The sequence below is a fragment of the Myotis myotis genome, unplaced genomic scaffold, assembly GCF_014108235.1.
Source record: "Myotis myotis isolate mMyoMyo1 unplaced genomic scaffold, mMyoMyo1.p scaffold_m19_p_14, whole genome shotgun sequence".
NCBI lineage: Eukaryota > Metazoa > Chordata > Mammalia > Chiroptera > Vespertilionidae > Myotis > Myotis myotis.
In genome coordinates, this window is record NW_023416318.1 from 32,675,140 (window position 1) to 32,694,459 (window position 19,320).

The 19,320-nt window shown below is 34.7% G+C and overlaps 1 protein-coding gene across 4 annotated transcripts in view; it reads left to right on the top strand.

Moving 5' to 3' along the window:
- Positions 1 to 19,320, top strand: part of LRPPRC (leucine rich pentatricopeptide repeat containing) — a 92,458-nt gene that overhangs the window by 64,194 nt on the left and 8,944 nt on the right. For 3 of the 4 annotated variants that reach the window (XR_004971850.1, XM_036334711.1, XM_036334712.1), the window contains 7 exons: positions 925 to 993; positions 1,817 to 1,907; positions 4,483 to 4,625; positions 4,761 to 4,869; positions 8,561 to 8,687; positions 15,447 to 15,535; positions 18,926 to 19,130. Coding sequence is in view for 2 of the 4 variants with exons in the window: in XM_036334711.1 (XP_036190604.1) it covers positions 925 to 993; positions 1,817 to 1,907; positions 4,483 to 4,625; positions 4,761 to 4,869; positions 8,561 to 8,687; positions 15,447 to 15,535; positions 18,926 to 19,130 (833 nt within the window). In the remaining 2 variants the exon portion in view is untranslated. Of the gene's footprint in view, positions 1 to 924; positions 994 to 1,816; positions 1,908 to 4,482; positions 4,626 to 4,760; positions 4,870 to 8,560; positions 8,688 to 13,459; positions 13,582 to 15,446; positions 15,536 to 18,925; positions 19,131 to 19,320 lie in introns of those variants that run through there. The other variant, XR_004971851.1, reaches the window with a different exon arrangement.

Here is a 19,320-nt window from a genome sequence, read left to right on the forward strand (position 1 = left end):
CTGAATGGAGGTATCAGTAAAGGTATCTCCTGTAGACTAGAGCAGCCAGGGCTCTAGTGAGTGTGTAGTTTTATTATATTGCTGTGATTGAAGTGTAGTATTTAATAGTGAAGCCCTCTTACACAAGATGAAACTACTATAGTTATACTGACAAATCCTTGAATTATATGTATAATGGTTTGGTTTTTATTCCAGTATCCAGAATTGTAAAGTAATTGCTTTGAAGCCAGAGTTATTGACTAAATGTCAATAATTTCTAATTGAGGATATAAGGATATAACATGCCTCAATTATTGAAATAAACTAAGACTCTGAACTAATTGTAAATACTTAGCTTGACTTAAGTACTTAGCTCTTTAGACATTTAATTTTAGATCTAGGCAAGCATTTGCGGTAGTCAGAAGACTTTTATCACTAAAGTTTTACAAAGCATTTTTGAAAGCTATTGGTTTATTATTGTGATAATTGTTAATAAGTTTATGAAACATTAGTAATTTTTGCTTCCTGAATCTATTGGGATGAGAGAGAGAGAGAGTGAGAGAGAGAGAGAGAGAGAGAGAGAGAGAGAGAGAGAGAGAGAACACATACTTTGGAGTTTAAGTTCATTATTTCAAGATTTCTTTTTGAACTAAAGAAAGCTTAACCATTTTAATAACTAAAGCTTTATGGAATGAAAATTGATCTGTAAAACAGCATTTTGAAATAACCCAAATCTTACAGACACAGGTTAAGTATTGATTGTGTGTTATGCTCTATTCTAACCTAAAGGTCTTTGATAATTATGGGTTTAAGTGGTAGGTTTCTTTAATGTATATGTTTGAGAAAGAGGCAGCAAATCCATTAAAGGAAAACTATTTGTCTTTGAAAAATTAACATTTAGCTACAGCCTTACCTTATGTGCTATGTGATCCTTTTATTTTACAGACTCCAGGCATTAGAGCACGATCTGCCAGACTTCAGTGGTTTTGTGATAGATGTATTTCCAGTAATCAGGTTTGTGTTTAATTCCTGGTCTCAAGTACCTAAAACTATGAGTAGGAAGCAAGTGTCTTGCATGTCATGAGCATTTGGGGATTTTAGGAGAGACAGTGTTATTAATGGAAGTAGTGTTATCTTGGTTGTTTTCCAAAAAAGCTATGGCTTAATTCTTGTTTCCGAGGTGCCGTAGTTCCTAAAAATTCTGATTTGGGCCCTGAAGATTTTAACTTGCCTTATTTTATTTATTTTGAGCAGGCTAACCTTATTTCCTTGGCAATTAAAATCTGCTTTAATCCTTAATGACTAGAGGAGTCGCTTGCTGGGAGCCCAGTGCAATTTCTGCTTCACTTCTCCTACCTCCCCTGCAGTTCAGATATCTGTCCACATCTTGCCAAGTAAAAGCCACAGGGGAAGAGGAGTATACTGTTTGTATGGAAGAGTATTGAAAAAATATAGTGTATACTCACTGAGTCTTCCACCCCAGATATCTTTGAAAATTCTCCAAATGCACCTTGTGAAGGTTCCCTCAACTACATAATTGATCATGTTGTGTTCTTGACTCCAAGGAACCTTTGAACCCTTCACTTAAAAAAAAAAAATTGTTTTAAATTGTGATAAAATACATGTAACATAAAATTTCCCATTTTAATCATTTTAAGGTATACAGGTTAGTGGCTTAAGCAAATTCACATCACTGTGCTCAGGCCTTTAATTTTGAAATAAAGTTAATTTACCTGTTTTGGGTAAAGCTAATTTCAAGGATTATTCAACTGAGATTTGTCAACTATAAAATATATATTATATATAATCTAGATCCATCTCTGTTTGTATTTTTAAGGTTGAAACTCTAGAAAAATTAGTGGAGCTGACACAGAAGCTATTTGAATGCGACAGAGACCAGCTGTATTACAATCTGCTAAAACTATATAGTAAGTAATCTGACTGGTCCTCATATTTTCATTTTGGAAACATTTATTTATTCTGTTGAAGGCAGTAGACAGACGGGAAAGGGTTCTCCCACTTTGAGGAAGCACCAGGGATTGTCAAATGTGGAATCTTCAACAGAGGCTCAAGAAGAGGGCAGATTGAACTTTATCACAAAAGGTTATATTTAATCACTAATTTTTTATATTCTTACTGCAGTAATGAGAGGTGAGAAAAATCTTCATCAGAGTTGCAGAATTTAATAGGACTTTTGAGTATAGACTATTTTTTTCTTTTTAATTAAGTCTTCTAGATCAGTGATTTTTCAACCTTTTTCATCTCATGGCACACATAAATTAATTACTAAAATTCTGTGGCGCAGAATTCAATAGTGTAGAATTTTATACTATATTTCTTGCCGATCTGATGAAAAATAAAAAGTGTAATTTTGATTCATTCACACCAGACAGCTATTGTGTTGGCTGTTATTTTTTTTATTTGACAATCTAAGGGAAAAAAGGTCAGTGCCCCTGACTAAATAGGCAGGTATTGTCTATTTTTTAAATCCTTGCAGCACACTGGTTGAAAATCATGGCTCCAGATGTTATCAGTCACTTCTATAACTAGGTAACTGTCAACAGTGTTCATGAGTATAGATCTTTTTCCAGAATAATGCATATTGATGTACAAACTCATTGCTAAGCAGTGGAACAGAATAGAGAGCCCAGAAATAAATCCATGCCTGTATAGTCAGTATTTGACAAAGGAGGCAAAAACCTACAATGGACTAAAGATAGTCTGTTTAATAAGTGGTGTTGGGAAAATTAGACAGACACTTGCAAAAAAAATTAAACTAGACCACCTTTTTACACTGCACACAAGAATAAACTCAAAATGGATTAAAAGCTTAAATGTTAGACTTGAAGCCATAAAAATCCTAGAAGAAAACAGTAAAATCTCAGACATTTCTTATAGCAATGTTTTCTGCTATATCTCCTTGGGCAAGGGAAACAAAAGAAAAAATAAGCAAATGGGAGTACATCAGACTAAAGGGTTTTTACACAGCAAAGGAGACCATCACCAAAATGAAAAGACATCATTGAGTGTGAGAACATACTCACCAGTGATGTAGCTGCTAAGAGGTAAATATCTAAAATCTATAAAGCGCTTATAAAACTCAACACCAAAACCCAAACAATCCAATTAAAAAATGGGCAAAACACCTGAGTAGACACTACTCCAAAGAGGACATACAGATGCTCAATAGACATGTGAAAGAATGCTCAGTGTCACTAGTCATCAGAGAAATGCAAGTTAAAACCACAATGAGATAGCACCTCACACCTGTCAGAATGGCTATCTTCAATAAATCAAACAACCAGTGTTGGCAAGGATGTGGAGAAAGGGGAGCCCTCACACTGTTGATGGGAATACAGACTGGTGCAGCCACTCGGGAAAGCAGTATGGAGTTACCTTAAGAAATAAAAAATGGAACTGCTTCATGATCCAATGATTCCTCTTCTGGAGATTTATCCAAAGGAGCCCGAAACACTAATTTGAAAGAATATTTGCTCTCCTATGTTCATTGCAGTGTTATTTACAATAGCCATGATCTAGAAACAGCCCAGTGTCCATCAGAAAATGAGTGGATGAAAAAAAAACCTGTGGTACATTTACACAATGGAATACTACTCTGCTGTAAAAAAGAAGAAAATTTCACCCTTTGCAACAGCGTGGATGGACCCGGAGAACATTATGTTAAGTGAAATAAGCCAGTCAGAGAAAGACAAGTACAATCTGATTTCACTCGTGTGGAATTTAATGAACAAACTGAACTACCAAGCAAATAGAAACAGACTCAGAGAGCAGGCAAATAGCTCAGGAGGAGGTGTGGAGGGATTGAGCAAAATAGAAAAAGAAGTCATGAACACGGACAACAGTATGGTGATTTCAGGGGTGGAGAGGAATGGGTGGAGGGGGTAGAGGGCATAGAGGGGATAAAAGATTGATGAAAAAATAAAACGAAGTAAAGTTTTATAAAAAAATGATCACACACTGTCAGAGAAATTTTTCAAGTCAGTCTAAGAGACAAAATTCTCCCTACTCAACTAAGTGAAAAAAGTTTGTTGATTAGTTACTTTTGAGGAAAATCATATAGTTGCAGACTTTGAATTATTTGAGATGCTCAGCTGTGTACTGTATCTTATACATGTACTCATTCTCTTTCCAAAGACTGAAGTATCTGTCTCTGATTTTGATTTAAGCAGTGGACAGTTTCTCAGTTACTTTAAAAAGACAAACTTTTTATCAACATGATTTTTAAGGTGTTTAATAAAGTTCAGGGTTTTTTTTTGTTGTTGTTGTTTAGTTTTTAATAGGTAAGGATTGTCTATGGTTTAAAATTCAAAAGGTATACAGAAAAAAGATTTTTTTACTTTGGTCCACAATCACCCTGTTCCTTTCCCTGGAGGCAGTATTTGAAATAATGCGTCCTTCAACATCAAATAAGAAAAAGTCCTAAATATTTTCATGAATTCTACTTAATATGTTCGTTCATTTCTATTTCATCAAATTTTATAGAAATAAACAGTGACTGGCAAAGAGCTGATGCTGCCTGGAATAAAATGCAAGAAGAAAATATTATTCCTCGTGCGAAGACATTAAGATTATTAGCAGAAATCCTTAAAAGCAATAATCAGGAAGTTCCATTCGATGTACCTGAGGTAATTTGTTTTTAACTGTAAGCATAACGGATTTTCCTGTCAATATAACTTTAGGTCATAGATTAGTCCAGTTTTATACTGAAAAGATCACCGTATTTGCCACTTTTTGTGTAACTGAATAATTTTGTTTTTAAGTTGTGGTATGAGGATGAAAAAGATTCCCTGAATACTCCAGCACCATCACTTGAAGAAGTTAATTTGCAGAAAGATCTGTTGAGTGCCTGCCAAAGGAAGAAAAGCAAAGGTAAGCATGTACGCTAGGGCGTTCTTTCTAATAGCAACATGGATCTCTAAGCCCAACAAATTAGAGTGTTTATAGGATAGAGATGGAACTGTAATTATATATATTAATTCTTATTTTTTAAATTAATAAAGACATTTTGGGGCAATTGGGAAAATTTAAATACTGACTGAGTGGTAGGTAATATTAAGGAATTGCTCTCATTTTTATTAGGTATTATAGTGATAATTATGATTTATAGGACTAGGTCCTAAAATTGGGAATATATAATAAAGTATTGACAGATGAAAAAAATCCAGATTTTTGTAATTTATTTTAAAATACTTAAGCTATAAAAAACAAGAGCAAATCTGGCAAAATGTTAATTATTACTGTAGGTAGGTGATGGATATCTGGGGTTCATTACACTATTCTTTAGATTTTTCTGTACATTTGAAGTTTTTCGTACTAAAAAAACTAAAATAGGTATACATTTTTCAAAATTACACTTTGAAAATAGCATTATCATGAAAAAAATTTTGTATATAAATTTTAATATATTTTTTGCTCTTATTTATTTTTATTATTTTAAATATATTTTTATTGATTTCAGAGAGGAAGGGGGAGAGATAGAAACATCAATGATGACAATCATTGGCGGCCTCCTGCACGCCCCCCACTGGGGATCGAGCCCACAACCCGGGCATGTGCCCTTCGTTCCGCAGGCTGACACTCTATCCACTGAGCCAAATTAGCCAGGGCTTTTTTGCTGTTATTTAAAAGCAAAAAATCGTTACGGTATTAACTACCCTAATCTTATTGTGTGTTGAAGTAATTAGGCAATACAGTAGTCTCCCTTCATGTGTGGGGAATATGTCCCAAGAACTCCAGTGGATGCCTGAAACCGCAGTAGTACTGAACCCTTTATATACTATGTTTTTTCCTATCACACATACCTATGATAAAGTTTAATTTATAAATTAGGCAAGTAAGAGATTAACAACAATAATAATAAAAAGAACAGTTATAACAATATATTATAATAAAAGTTAAATGAATGTCACATTATTAAATAAAATAAGAGATACTTGAACACAAACAAGCACTGCAAAATAAGACAGTCGATCTGATAACGGAGGTGGCAACTAAGTGACTAATGGGTGTATCCACACTAGCATATACAGTGTGGATACACTGGACAAAGGGATGATTCACATCCTGAGCAGGACGGTGCACTATTTCATCACACTACACAGAGCAGTGTGCAATTCTCCATTTAATATATTTGGGCAGCAGTTGACCAAGAAACTTTGAATAAGGAGGGCCTACTGTATGTTATGGCTGGAGACAAGACATGAGCCCTGTTTCTTTATTTACTTCCCTGAAGGCATGCCTACTTTTACCATGACTACTTTAAAAGTTTTATGACCATCTTGAGCCCTCTGATGTAAGCTTGCCAACCTCATGCCAGCAATTTTCACTTAGACTTTGTTGTACGCTCCCAAAATCAAATATTACTATGTTTCCTTCAGTTTTGTTAATTTGTCTCCATAAAATGGTACCATTCATTATCTTTAAGTCCTTCAGTTTTTGTGTGGATTTTCAAGTAAGGTTTATGATAATTTAACCAATATGTAGCAGATTTTTTTTTCAATTTTAATATTGACAGTTTTCAGTACTGATCAGTAGAAAGAAATTAATTTAGAAATTTATAGAACCTCTTAATTTCTTGACTTAACTAGAAATTTTGTGACACTAACATAAAATGTATGAAATTCGAATAAGCTAAGCTCCTATGGTCTGTCAGTCATACAGAGAAGCTTTATTCTTTCTGAGTCAGTTTTCATAGCTGCATATTCAGTCTATTCATCCTTGAGTCTTTCACCATGCAGCTCTTCAACCTAAATGTAAAATTAATTATTATCATTACTTCTTAAATAGTCTAGTGGAGTTTTGACTTAACTGAGATAAATGTAAGGTTAGTGGATAGTTTTTGGTTAAAGATTCCAAAACTCCTTTATGTATTGTCTTTTAAAAGTTTCTGTTTTATTTAAGTAAAAAAATTTAAACAATTAACTAAATAAATGCAGTGTTTATTATAAATGTAGAGCTACATCCCTATTCTAGTTTTAATATACAGTTTACACTTACCTATTTGGTTTCATCCTGTTAATTTTTTCAGAGCTTTTAGTCACTTTTTTGTATATCTTGGATTTGAATGCTTAGCAAAATATTAATACCTTGAGAAGTGAATGCTTGCATTAGCACTTCATCAAATTTCTGATAGTTCGGTATACTTAAAAGGATAGTGTGACTCTCGTGCCAGAAACAAACTGGTCAATGAGTTTGGTGTATTACAATGATGCTTTTTTTAAAAAAACTACTGAAAAATAATAATAAACAGCCATAGTAATTTGTGTGAAGACTACAATTTCTAGAAAACAACTAGTAAGATTTTCTAGATTATTTTATTGATCTTAAATATTCAAATCATACATATTATTTATTTTCATTCAGCAAACTAGTGAACTGTTATATATGCTTGTTGGAGAGTCGACACTATTTGTATTACATCTTAACTTCTTAGTTCCCTTAAAAGGAAAATATATGCATTGTGTATTGAGTGATAGTCCATTCTTTTTTAGTTAAGATACAAATATTAATGTCATACCTTTGCTCTCTTGTTTTCTGTGAATTTAACTTGAAAGGATAACTAAGTTTTTGATATGTCATTTCAGTATAATAGAGGGGCTAATGCAAAATCCCCTAATTATAAATACAAGCCTGGTTTCTGCTTGTTTAGGAAACACTGAAATAGCTCAGAATGCTCTTGTGAGCATTAATATCAAGTTCATTCCTAGCTGTATGTTCTAGTATATCCATAGAAGGTTGTACCTAACAGTTCAGTTATGCCAATCTTTATTGTGATTTGTTTATACACACCAGAGAGTGGATTGTAGTTTCAGTTGGATGTTTATAGCCAGGCAATTTTATTTCAGAAAAGTAAGTGACTGAAAAGTGTAGATACTTCTCTTTTGGTAACATCTTTTCATTCACTGACAGTTATTGTGAACAAGTGAAATAAAACTGTTAATCAGTCAAACAAATGTTGCTTAGTTTACTTGTTAGATATCTGTATATTTGAAAATTGTATGTTTTTGTATAAGTCCTGTCGCAGCCAAATAATTTGATCTCCTAATTTTAGAATTATAGGCTATATTCACTTTAATGCTATTGTGTGGAAGTGTTAACCATTGTAACCACCCACTTATAGATTAAAGATTGCTTTAAAATGAATCTCTTGCTCCCCTCAATCTAAATTATACCTCTGCTTTATTTGGACTTTAAGACACATTTTGCAGTTTACTTCAAACTGGTATCTTTTGACAAATTCAGAAGAGCTGTTTCTAATTTTATGGCATGAAAATAATTCATTGACTTTTGAAAGCGAATATGAAAAATAACTTTAAAAGGAGGCCCTTTCAGGTATCATCCATTTGGATTAGGTAGTAGTTTTCCCAACTCACTTTGTATTTTAAAGATTAGAAGGGAGAGAGCATCTGCTTGCATGAGCAGTGTCTATGTCTCTGTATAGTTGGTAAAATTTAAAAGAAACAAATATGTGGGTCTAGGGCTATGTTTTCGTTTTTCTCCCCCTCCCCTTTGGCACTTCAGAATGATGTCCTCTCATTTTTATTGTTTTACTTCTTCGTAGATGCATATAATATTTTCCTGAAAGCACAAAAGCAAGATGTTGTGTTTGACAGTGAAACTTACAACAATCTTATAAAATTACTGTTGATAAAGGATAGCTTTACACAAGCAATGCAAGTGAAAAATGTGTAAGTATTAGTCCATTTATTATACCTCTTACTTTAAAAAATATCATCTGTTATTAAGGATTTTTCTAATGATGTATTGTAACAGTTTCTCAACTACCCACAAAAGTCATATGAAGTGGTTTTCTAATTTTATGGGTTTTTTAAACCTATAAATTATGCAACCTTTTCTGGCCCTACATAGTGCAACACCTTTTATTTACATTGTGTAACCTCGTAACTCATTTATGGTACCCATAGACAGAAAAGTAATTTGTATCATGTTCTGGTTTTTTTTTTTTTTTTAATCTTTATTGTTCAGATTATTACATTTGTTCCTCTTTTTTCCCCCCATAACTCCCCTTCTACCAGTTCCCGCCCCACCCTCCGCCCTCACTCCCCACCCACTGTCCTCATCCATAGGTGCACAAGTTTTGTCCAGTCTCTTCCCGCATCTCCCACACCCCTTTCCCCCCCAAGAATAGTCAGTCCATTCCCTTTCTATGTCCCTGATTCTATTATGATCACCAGATTATTTATTCACTTGATTCTTAGATTCACTTGTTGATAGATGCATGTTTGTTGTTCATAATTTGTATCTTTACCTTTTTCTTCTTCTTCCTCTTCTTAAAGGATACCTTTCAGCATTTCATATAATACTGGTTTGGTGGTGATGAACTCCTTTAGCTTTTCCTTATCTGTGAAGCTCTTTATCTGACCTTCAGTTCTGAATGATAGCTTTGCTGGATAAAGTAATCTTGGTTGTAGGTTCTTGGTATTCATCACTTTGAATATTTCTTGCCATTCCCTTCTGGCCTGCAAAGTTTCTGTTGAGAAATCAGCTGACAGTCGTATGGGTGTTCCCTTGTAGGTAACTGAGTTTCTTTCTCTTGCTGCTCTTAAGAGTCTCTCTTTGTCTTTTGCTCTTGGCATTTTAATTATGATGTGTCTTGGTGTGGTCCTCTTTGGATTCCTTTTGTTTGGGGTTCTCTGCGCTTCCTGGACTTGTAAGTCTATTTCTTTCACCAGGTAGGGGAAGTTTTCTGTCATTATTTCTTCAAAGAGGTTTTCAATATCTTGCTCTCTCTCATCTTCTGGCACCCCTATAATTCTGATGTTGGTACGCTTGAAGCTGTCCCAGAGGCTCCTTACACTATCTTCGTATTTTCAGATTCTTTTTTCATTTTGCTTTTCCGGTTGGGTGTTTTTAGCTTCTTCGCATTTCAAATCTTTGCCTTGATTCTTGCGCTCCTCTGGTCTGCTGTTGGGAGTGTATAATATTCGTTATTTCAGACCATGTATGTTTAATTTCTAGTTGGTTCTTTATCATAACATCGAGGGTCTCATTAGATTTGTTGAGGATCTCATTAAGTTTATCAGCGGCTTCTAGACAGTTCTTGAGAGACCTTAAAAGTGTGGTTCTGAACTGAATATCCTCCATTGACAGTCTTGTCCTGTTTCTTTGTCTCCGCATTTTTTATGCTTTCTTGGTACACCCCCTAGTGGTCTTTGTGTGCAGTCCTCCTGTAGTTAAGCCTTGATTGTTGTAGTTAATACTAGGGGGATTTGACCTCCAGGCCAGCTGGCTGTGAGCTGTTTCTTGTTCAGCAGCTAGATCCACGCACGCACACGCACGCTTTGTGGTAGGAGCAGCCTGGCATAACGAAGGGTTTGAATCTTACTTGAAAGCTCTATGACCTTTGAAAAACTACCTCCCAATCTGAGCCTCAGTTTTTCTCCTATGATGACTGCATAATAATATTCACATTAAAGAATTCTGCTAGATATTGAAAGAGATTAGCGAAGTAGAGAAAATATAGGTGCTCAATGCATCTTAAATACACCCCCCCCCCTTCTGTTGTGTTTTTTGTATGATTTTTATTTGTTTTTAGTGTGTTTGGTGGTGTTGGTATTGGTGGTGGTAGTGGTTTTGCCTTTCTGGCTAGTTCCTTAGATAAAAATACTCAGTTGCTAAGTAAATTACCTATTTTAAGAATACTCACTGTATCCGCAGTTAGTGACTTAGAAAATTTGACAATGAACAACATCCTGTCATCTGTAACCATTGAAGTCATCAAGAGGGTGTAGGTTTTTTCCTAAAATTACTTTTCTCAGGAAATTATTATCTACAGTCTCTCCCGACACTACCCATTATAATCAGTGGCATTCTGAAGCAACAGTTATTTGGGAGGAAGGGGAAGTGGGAAAAATAAAGGAGCATTTGTATTGAGAGTTGGGTATGAAAAAGTGGATGGATAGAAGCAAAGAAGGAAAACTTAAAAACTTTTAATCCTGAGGTTGGTTTAAAAGCCCTCTAAAATACTTTCCTAAAGCACAGATTATAATTTTTTATTTTAACCGGACTTGTTCTAGAACAGCGAACCTCAGATTCTGGTAGCATAAAAAGATTCCCTCTAGGCAGAGGCTCTGATTCAGCTGATCAGGGTCTGCATTTTACTGAACACCCAGTGATTCAAGACTCACGTCTTAAACATTTTGATCACATACCATTGATAGTGAATTGTACTAATGTCTCGCATGTAAGTATATCATAAAACATAAAGGGATAAAGGATAAGTTTTAAATAGAAAGGTTTAAACATTTGGTTGCCTCACCCGAGCATTCACACAGTGTGCATGCCTTCGCTGAAGACCATTTTCATAAGTAGTTTTTCAAACGAGTTTTAACCAGTTAGTGGGTCATAGAGTGTATATAGTGGGACAGAACCAACATTTTAAAAAAATGAAATAGCCCTGACTGGTTTGGCTCAGTGGATAGAGTGTTGGCCTGCGGACTCAAGGGTCCCGGGTTCGATTCCAGTCAAGGGCAAGTACCTTGGTTGTGGGCACATCCCCAGTGGGGAGTGTGCAGGAGGCAGCTGATTGATGTTTCTCTCTCATCGATGTTTCTAACTCTCTATCCCTCTCCCTCCCTCTCTGTAAAAAATCAATAAAATATATTTTTTAAAAAATGAAATATAATATAAAATATCAAAGCACTTTATGTACTAAAAATATTTTGTGAAATTTTATTTTAATTATATGTGCATGTACATATTTATGCATTGGTATGTGTTGTATAAACTTGATCAAACAAGTATGCAAGCTGCTGACCAAGAAGATGGTTATAAGCATAGCCCTTCTCTTTCCTCTTATGTCCACCACCTGTAAAATGTAAGTTTATCTTTTTTCCCTCCCTCCCTCTATAGATCTTGTGAAGCCTTTCTATACTCTTGTGGTCACTATTATCTTTGTTTTATGCAGTATTCCATTATTACCAGCTACCTTCCTTGTGTAGCTGTGTGGGCCTAAGAGAATCCTAGATACAAAGCCTTAGAATGCCCAGAGGCACCTGATCTGAGGATTGGATGCACATCCTTTCCCTTGGACCAACAAAATGTTTTATTTAACTATGAAGAATTGTATTGTGGGTTAGGTCTACATTGAAAATAACTCTGGACTGGAAATTCAGAAGTGGAAGTTGTAGTTCCAGTTCTCTAACTAATTAACTATATTACTAAAGGATTGTCACCTAACTTCTCTGGATTCATTTCCTGGTTTATTGACAACATGAGGCCCTTCTAGCTCTGTATCTATGATTAGGGTAAAAAGAATTGTTGCTTTGTTTTATAGGCATCTTTATTATAATATGGTGTAACCAAGTGAGCCACATAGCAAGAAGCAGTATCCCTTGCTCTTTTTCTGGTGCTGTTACTCTCAGTTAATAGCAGTCAGATAGCAGTCTGCTGCTGTAATGACCTACACAATGCCACTTGTTCAGTCTTTCCTATGAAGTAATAGAAAGTGCAGTCTTTGTCGTTGCTATACTTTTGCTGTCATTAATGTGTTGCAGATTCAATTGACCTCTAATGAGATTTGTTCAGTTTTATTCACAAGGTCATTTAATCTTCCCAACTAGTAATAGAACCTAAAAGTATCAGCAATAGCTGCCTTTAAAACTTTGAAAGGAAACAAATTTTTTTCACTTTTAGTTAGAATTATAACTTTTCTTTATCTCTCAACATAAAACTTTAGGTATAGTGAACTATTTCAAGGGAGTGGAACTGCTTATTCACAGAGAACAGTAAGGGATATAAATTACTGTTAAAATGTCTGATGGCCTTGGATGGATTACTCTGGTGGTTAGAGCGTCATCCTGATCCGCCAAGGTTGTAGGTTCATTCCGGGTCAGGGGACATACAAGAATCAACCAATGAATGCATAAATGAATGGAACAAATCAATGTCTGTCTGTCTCTCAAATCAGTAAATAAAAAATTAATAATATAAAATATCTGATAACATTAAACTGTTTTCTTAGAAAATTCTTAGCATTTGCACTACTTTATCTTTCAAGAATAGCACTTTGTTTTCTCTTGTTCCTACCAGCTTCTTATTTCATTCTATCTAGAAATAGTGTTAAATAATTCACTGATGGTTTTTACTGAGTTGGCTAGTTGTTATCCAAACTGAGATAAATTATAATCACCAACTAATGTTCTGTGTGTATTATGTAAGTATAATCCATAGACCTTGTTGTTACTCTGAAATCTCTTAAGATGAAACGCTCCCTACAATACTATCATCTTTGGTTAATATATCAATTTTTGCAGTTGATTGTAATTAAAAGATCTATGCCCTTTATCCTTTGTAGTTACTTCCTTTGGCAGTTCTAAAAATGAAAACGTCTAGAATTCTGTGTTGTTCAACCCAATAGCCACTGTAGCCATATGTGCTTGTTTAAGTTTAAATTAATTAAAATTAAATATAATTATTTCCATTCCTCTATCACATTTAGCCACATGTGGCTGCCCTGTTGGACAACATGGATAAAAAAAATCCTATCATCACAGGAAGTCAATTTGATAGTCCTGGACTAGATGGTTTTTCAAAAGGAAAGATCAAAACTATGGAACAGAAGTAAACTTCTTTAATTGTATTGTATGAATGAGTCCAATTCAAAGATCTCTGCCAGTAACTTTTTGTAGTTTTTTTTCCTTTTTAAATAAAAAATATATTTTATTGATTTTTTTACAGAGAGGAAGGGAGAGGGATAGAGAGTTAGAAACATCGATGAGAGAGAAACATCGATCCAGCTGCCTCCTGCACACTCCCCACTGGGGATGTGCCCGCAACCAAGGTACATGCCCTTGACCAGAATCAAACCTGCGACCCTTGAGTCCGCAGGCCGACGCTCTATCCACTGAGCCAAACTGGTTAGGGCAGTTTTTTTTTTCTTTTGCCAGTTTGGAATATACTTGATGTGATTGATTGCTTCTACATATGTAAAATATAAGTGTTTGGTATATACTGGAACTGCACAGAGTTTTTGTCTTCCTATTTATCTCACTTTAATATTTGTATTGAATAGGTAGCTTCACAAGGTGGGAAAGAAAACGTTCTCTGTTTTGAGGTTTTCGAAAGGTTTATAATTAACACTTGATGTCCTTTAAAAGAGAACTTTTGTTACCTCATGATTTTCATAAATTTTAGGTAGTATTTTCAAGTAAGTATAGTATAATACATGTAATAATGTTGGCATAAGAAGTGAGCTTAATTTTAATAGCGTCTACTGTTTATTTAATCATGCTAACGATTGAGAAAGTAAATCCTTTCTTTTAGGCAGTTTATAGTCTCCTACAGGAGTTGTTGACTTAAGAGCTTTGGCAGATGGTACAAAGGAAAAGCGTTAAACTGAGCAGTGGGTGCTTTGGAGGGATTAAGAGGATCGGTTGGGGGATAAGAAAATCCTGCGTCTGGGGGTGAGGGGGGCTGCAGGGGTGAACCCCAGTGGCTGGAAGTGACAGAGGATGGGCACATCACTGTGTCTTTGGAGGATTTTCTTGGGATTGACGAGAACAATTTAGCAGTGACCCTGCTGATCTCGAAACCTGCCCACGTCGGCAGGCTGAGGTTGTTGGCAGCAAGATCGTCACTGAGCTTGATAAGGCAAATGGCAGCAATTGCTTTTGCTCTTTTTGACCTGTGGAGATTTCCTAATCGGGCGGTGAGCCCTGGGGGTGCTGAAATTTCATCACAGGAGATGTACAAACAGTGTAGCAAACAGAAATCATCCCTGACTAGCGTTTGTTTGTTTTTTAAATCCTGTAGGTTTTAGTCATAAGTAAAGCAATTTTTTGCTCTTGGGTTTTAAAAAGTTGGGGGGGAGTTTGTTTTAAATTTTTAAGTCCAGGACAAGATTGTTGTGTGAAATTTTAAATTTTAATGTAACAATGGTTTTAGTTCTACAGTACGTTCACCTTTAAAAACTGTATGATGACAGCAATTTAAAAATTAATCAACCAAGTGATATGAGGTTAGTTAGTAATATGCTTTAGTTTATGTTTAAAATATACAGTGCTGGAAATAAGTGTTCATTTTTGTTGCCGAAAGAATAGTTTTACATTTTATAATTATGGTGAATGTAGAAAAAAGAGGAAAAGGAATCCAGCCTAGGATACAGCAGAACAATGCAGGGCATGCAGTTATTTTAGTCATCTAATATGTCAGCATTCAAGAATCTGAACCGATTGTTTAAAAAAAATCTTGTACTTTGTTTCTTTTGTTGCTCATTTCCAACTTTGTCATCTGTCAGAATGCAAAAAAAAATTATCCTTCTATAACCATTGACAGGATAACACAAAAGCTGTCTCCAGGTCGATATTTTGCAGCAATATTTTTAACATACGAACAGTAGTTTTTATAATTTCACCTTGGTGCTCAACCATTTATTATCGTATCAGAAGCATGTCAGTAATTCCTTTCTAAATGTCTGCTTCTTTTAGCGCTGAGACCCACATCAAGGGCTTCACACTGAACGATGCTGCCAACAGCCTCCTCATCATAACGCAAGTTAGGCGGGATTATTTGAAAGGTATGTCACAATGCTTGACCTTTACGTCACATTAATGCCTCTGCAGATTTTTCTTGTAACGCCCTTCGAATACTTGGATAAAGGAGTCCATTTAGCAAATTACCTGCTTATCAAGAGCCTTTTGTGGTAGCTGAGAGACGTAAATTACTGTACATGCATTTATAATACAGCTTGAATATGAATGTACTTGTCATTTGACCACTTAGTCCAGTTTCCATTCCATTTAACACAAGATGGGTTTTCTTAAGATGAATCACAGCTCTTCAGACATGCAAAATTTGTGTTCCAGAATGAGAGAAAGTACAGGCTTTCAAGTGCGTTAAAATTCACAGCACAAGTCACTTTGCTTTGGAAATTAACATACTTTACTTTAGAGCATCTGAAACAATTCCCAGCAGTTGTTTCTTGCATATTGTGTTGGTTGTGTGTGAGATAGCAAATGAGTTAAATTGAGTGTTAAATGTGTGGGATTGTGCACCAAATGATTATAATATTGATTTTTAAAACTTAATCTAATACTTTTTTAATAGTTCATAATACCATCAGTAATAAAATGTGTTTGTTTGGAGTTTGGAATTTAGAGTTTTTAAATAAATATTAAGAGGATAATACCAGAAAGATGTAGAGATGACTTTGGGGAGGATTGGGATAGGGGCTACTTGTGTGGTAGAAGCTGTTTATGGGTTTGCTGAAGAATGGGTCTTATGAATGCGCTCCCCAGGGGGAAAATGATGAATCTTAAATTTAGGTAAGCATCTTTTCACGGTTAGGTTTACATTTGAATTGTAGTCACTATAGTAACACCATAGTTTTGCCAGTATGACAAAACCCACTTAGGAAATCTTTAAGGAATGTTGAAAAAAGCTTTTAACTATTCAATATGTTACCTATTTCTTCCTCAGTCTGTAATAATGATGTTATTCCTCACTTGCGTGTTTATTAAATAATGTCATATCCCTCAGAGAAAGTTGCTCTCTGATTGTGTAGCGTTAATGTTGTCTGTAATACCTAAATGTGCTGATCTTTAGATGTCTTCCTAATTGATTAGGACGGACTATGTAAGTGATGGTTTTCCCTTTGCAAAATTTTCACCTCAGCAATCCACAGGCAGGGCCAGCCTACACAGTCTTTTTGGACAGCCTGAAGTCATAATTGAGTGTTGTAGGGCTTGTCTTTAATATTTTAAAAGCTTTCATTTTCAAAAAAGGCTTTTTGTCAAATTGGTATTTTAGTTTATATATATCTGTAGGCACAAAGATAAGAATAAAACACTTCTTTAATTTCAAGGTATTAATTTTTGAGCTGAACCTGAACTGAATTTAACTTGACTACTACCCCCTACTTATATTGTTAGATACCCTGGAGAAACCATAAGAAACTTTGACATGTAATTTTCACATTTCAGCTATTCAGTTGAACTGGAAGTTGGCTGAGAGCAGGAGCTGTGAGCCACCTCCTGTGCCTCACCACAGACTTACTATTGTTAAAATGATATGGGCAAGGATGGGAATGGTGTTGGCACTGCCCCCATGTCTTTATTTTGCTCTATGGCTGAGCTCCCAATTTTTAAAACCCTCTTCTTTTTTCAGGTTTCTTTTTCTCAGTCTCATCTAAAACAGGAAGAAAAATAAAGTCAATTCAATTTTAATCTAATTTTATAAGCGAATACTGTTTTTGGAATATTAATAGCTGATACATGTTGCAATATAATCAATATTACTAATAAATTAGGTGAGAGTGAAAAGGATCAGATGTAGATAGGTACCGATTTTTATTGTCTCTTAAGTCATAAACTGTAGAGAAGGCAGGTCCTTGGAATATGATTTAGGTTCTAAAGTCCCATACTCCTTTTGGGTAGATATGATGTGATCTCTTCTCCTCGATCCTCCACTGTCACGCACATGTGCATTCATTGATGCAGCCTGTGAGGTGGTTAGGTCCTTGGGTTAGTGTCTAGCAATATGACCTTGGGCAAATTATTTAAACTCTCTGCCTCTGTTTCTCACCTGTAAAATTGGTACTTGGGTAGTTGTGAGTGTAGTTGCTTACTATTGTGCCTGGCATGTAGTAAAGACTCAACAAATGTAGTTAAAGCTCAATAAATGCTAGTTACTATCATCATCATCATCGTTATCTTATTTTTGTTATTATTTTAATTCACTGGTGAAAAAATCCTCCTTATCTGACAATATTCTTAGTTAATAAGAATATCCTGAAATTATCTGTGTATGACCACCAGTTAAAAAGATGTTATCAAGCTTGTTTTCTATGACATTAATAACATTTTTTGTTTCCTATATGTACATATTTATAAAATTTTATTGAATATGCCTTTTAAACTACCTGTTTTCTCTTTTCCCCATTTGAGAATCACTGAGATTTAGAGTTATTATAAATTGTTTATTCAGTAATAAACACCGAATTCATTGTCTTTTCACTGTATCACTTTTAATAGACTTTAATTATTACTCTTTCCCCATTCTTCTGTAAAAGAAAGGTTCTCCTTATTTGGAAAGCTGCTTTGAGAGTCTTAGTTCTGTCTAGGTTACATTGCTTTAATTGCTGTAAGCTGTGAAGGTTTTTTTTGGTAGTAGTGTTAATTGTTATGCTAAGTATTATATTTTCCCTCAATCCACCACTTTATTTAATATAATGATTTCACTACACTTGCACGAGTCATTAAATCAGAAGGATGTTCTAAATGTATCCATAATCAGGTAATGTTAAGTATGATACTTAGAAAAAAAAACTCCTGTGGCTATATCTATGGGAATCTGGTGAGTTTTATTTTCTTAGAAAAATGAGTGCAAGAAACTATCTACAGGAAATTATTCAGTAGTGTAAAATAAGTCTGCTAGTGTGAAAGTTGAATGTTTCAGTTTGGCTGCTTTTGCATGATTGATCCTGTTTGGACTAGAAAAAGATACTGTTTTCAAGAAAGAATCTTTGGAATATTAGAAGATTTGATAATCATCTCATCTTTGGGCATAATAAAGTCTGGGAAAGTATAAATATAGTAGAAATTACGTATTTTTGGAAATTTTAATTTTTAAAATTCTTATTTATATTTCTCTGAACTTGTTAACTTCCTTGAAATTAGTCACTAAATGTTTTCCCAGAATGGTACCCGCATTCTTTCAAAATCATTTGTATTTTCTGTGACTTAAAGAAGACATTTCTCTGGTCTCTCTATCTTATAGGTAGTCAAATAAATTGTCATTTTTTAGGGTTTTTTATAAAGTGTTAATATTTTCTGTAATCTAGGATAAATTATTCATAGCTTTTTTCTATAGCCATTTACTGTTTATATTTAAAAGCTGGTTTTCAGAGTGCATTAAAGTCATTATGGTTAATATAAGAAAAACTCTGTCACCTGGTCTTCTATTGTAGAGGCTCTAACAATGCTAAAGACGGCCTTGGATCAGGGGCAGACACCTTCTAAGATAGCAGTGACCCGCCTGATTCAGGCGTGTGCTTTGAAGGGTGATTTAGAAAGCATACAAGCAATTCAGAAGATGGTAAATGGACTCGAAGAGTTGATTGGACTTTCAAATATGGTTTTCATCAATAACATTGCTTTGGCACAAATAAAGAAGTGAGTATTTTCAAGCTTTCTTTTTCTCCATCAGATGCTGGGAGGAGCATTACCTCTAATACTACCTTTTAAAACTTTTAAAGCTATTAGAAACCATATCAACTGAAGAGGAAATATTGACGCCAGTTGCTGATCATTCTCTAACTGTTTGGGAATACTTTATTATACATTATGAAATGTGTGTTAGCTT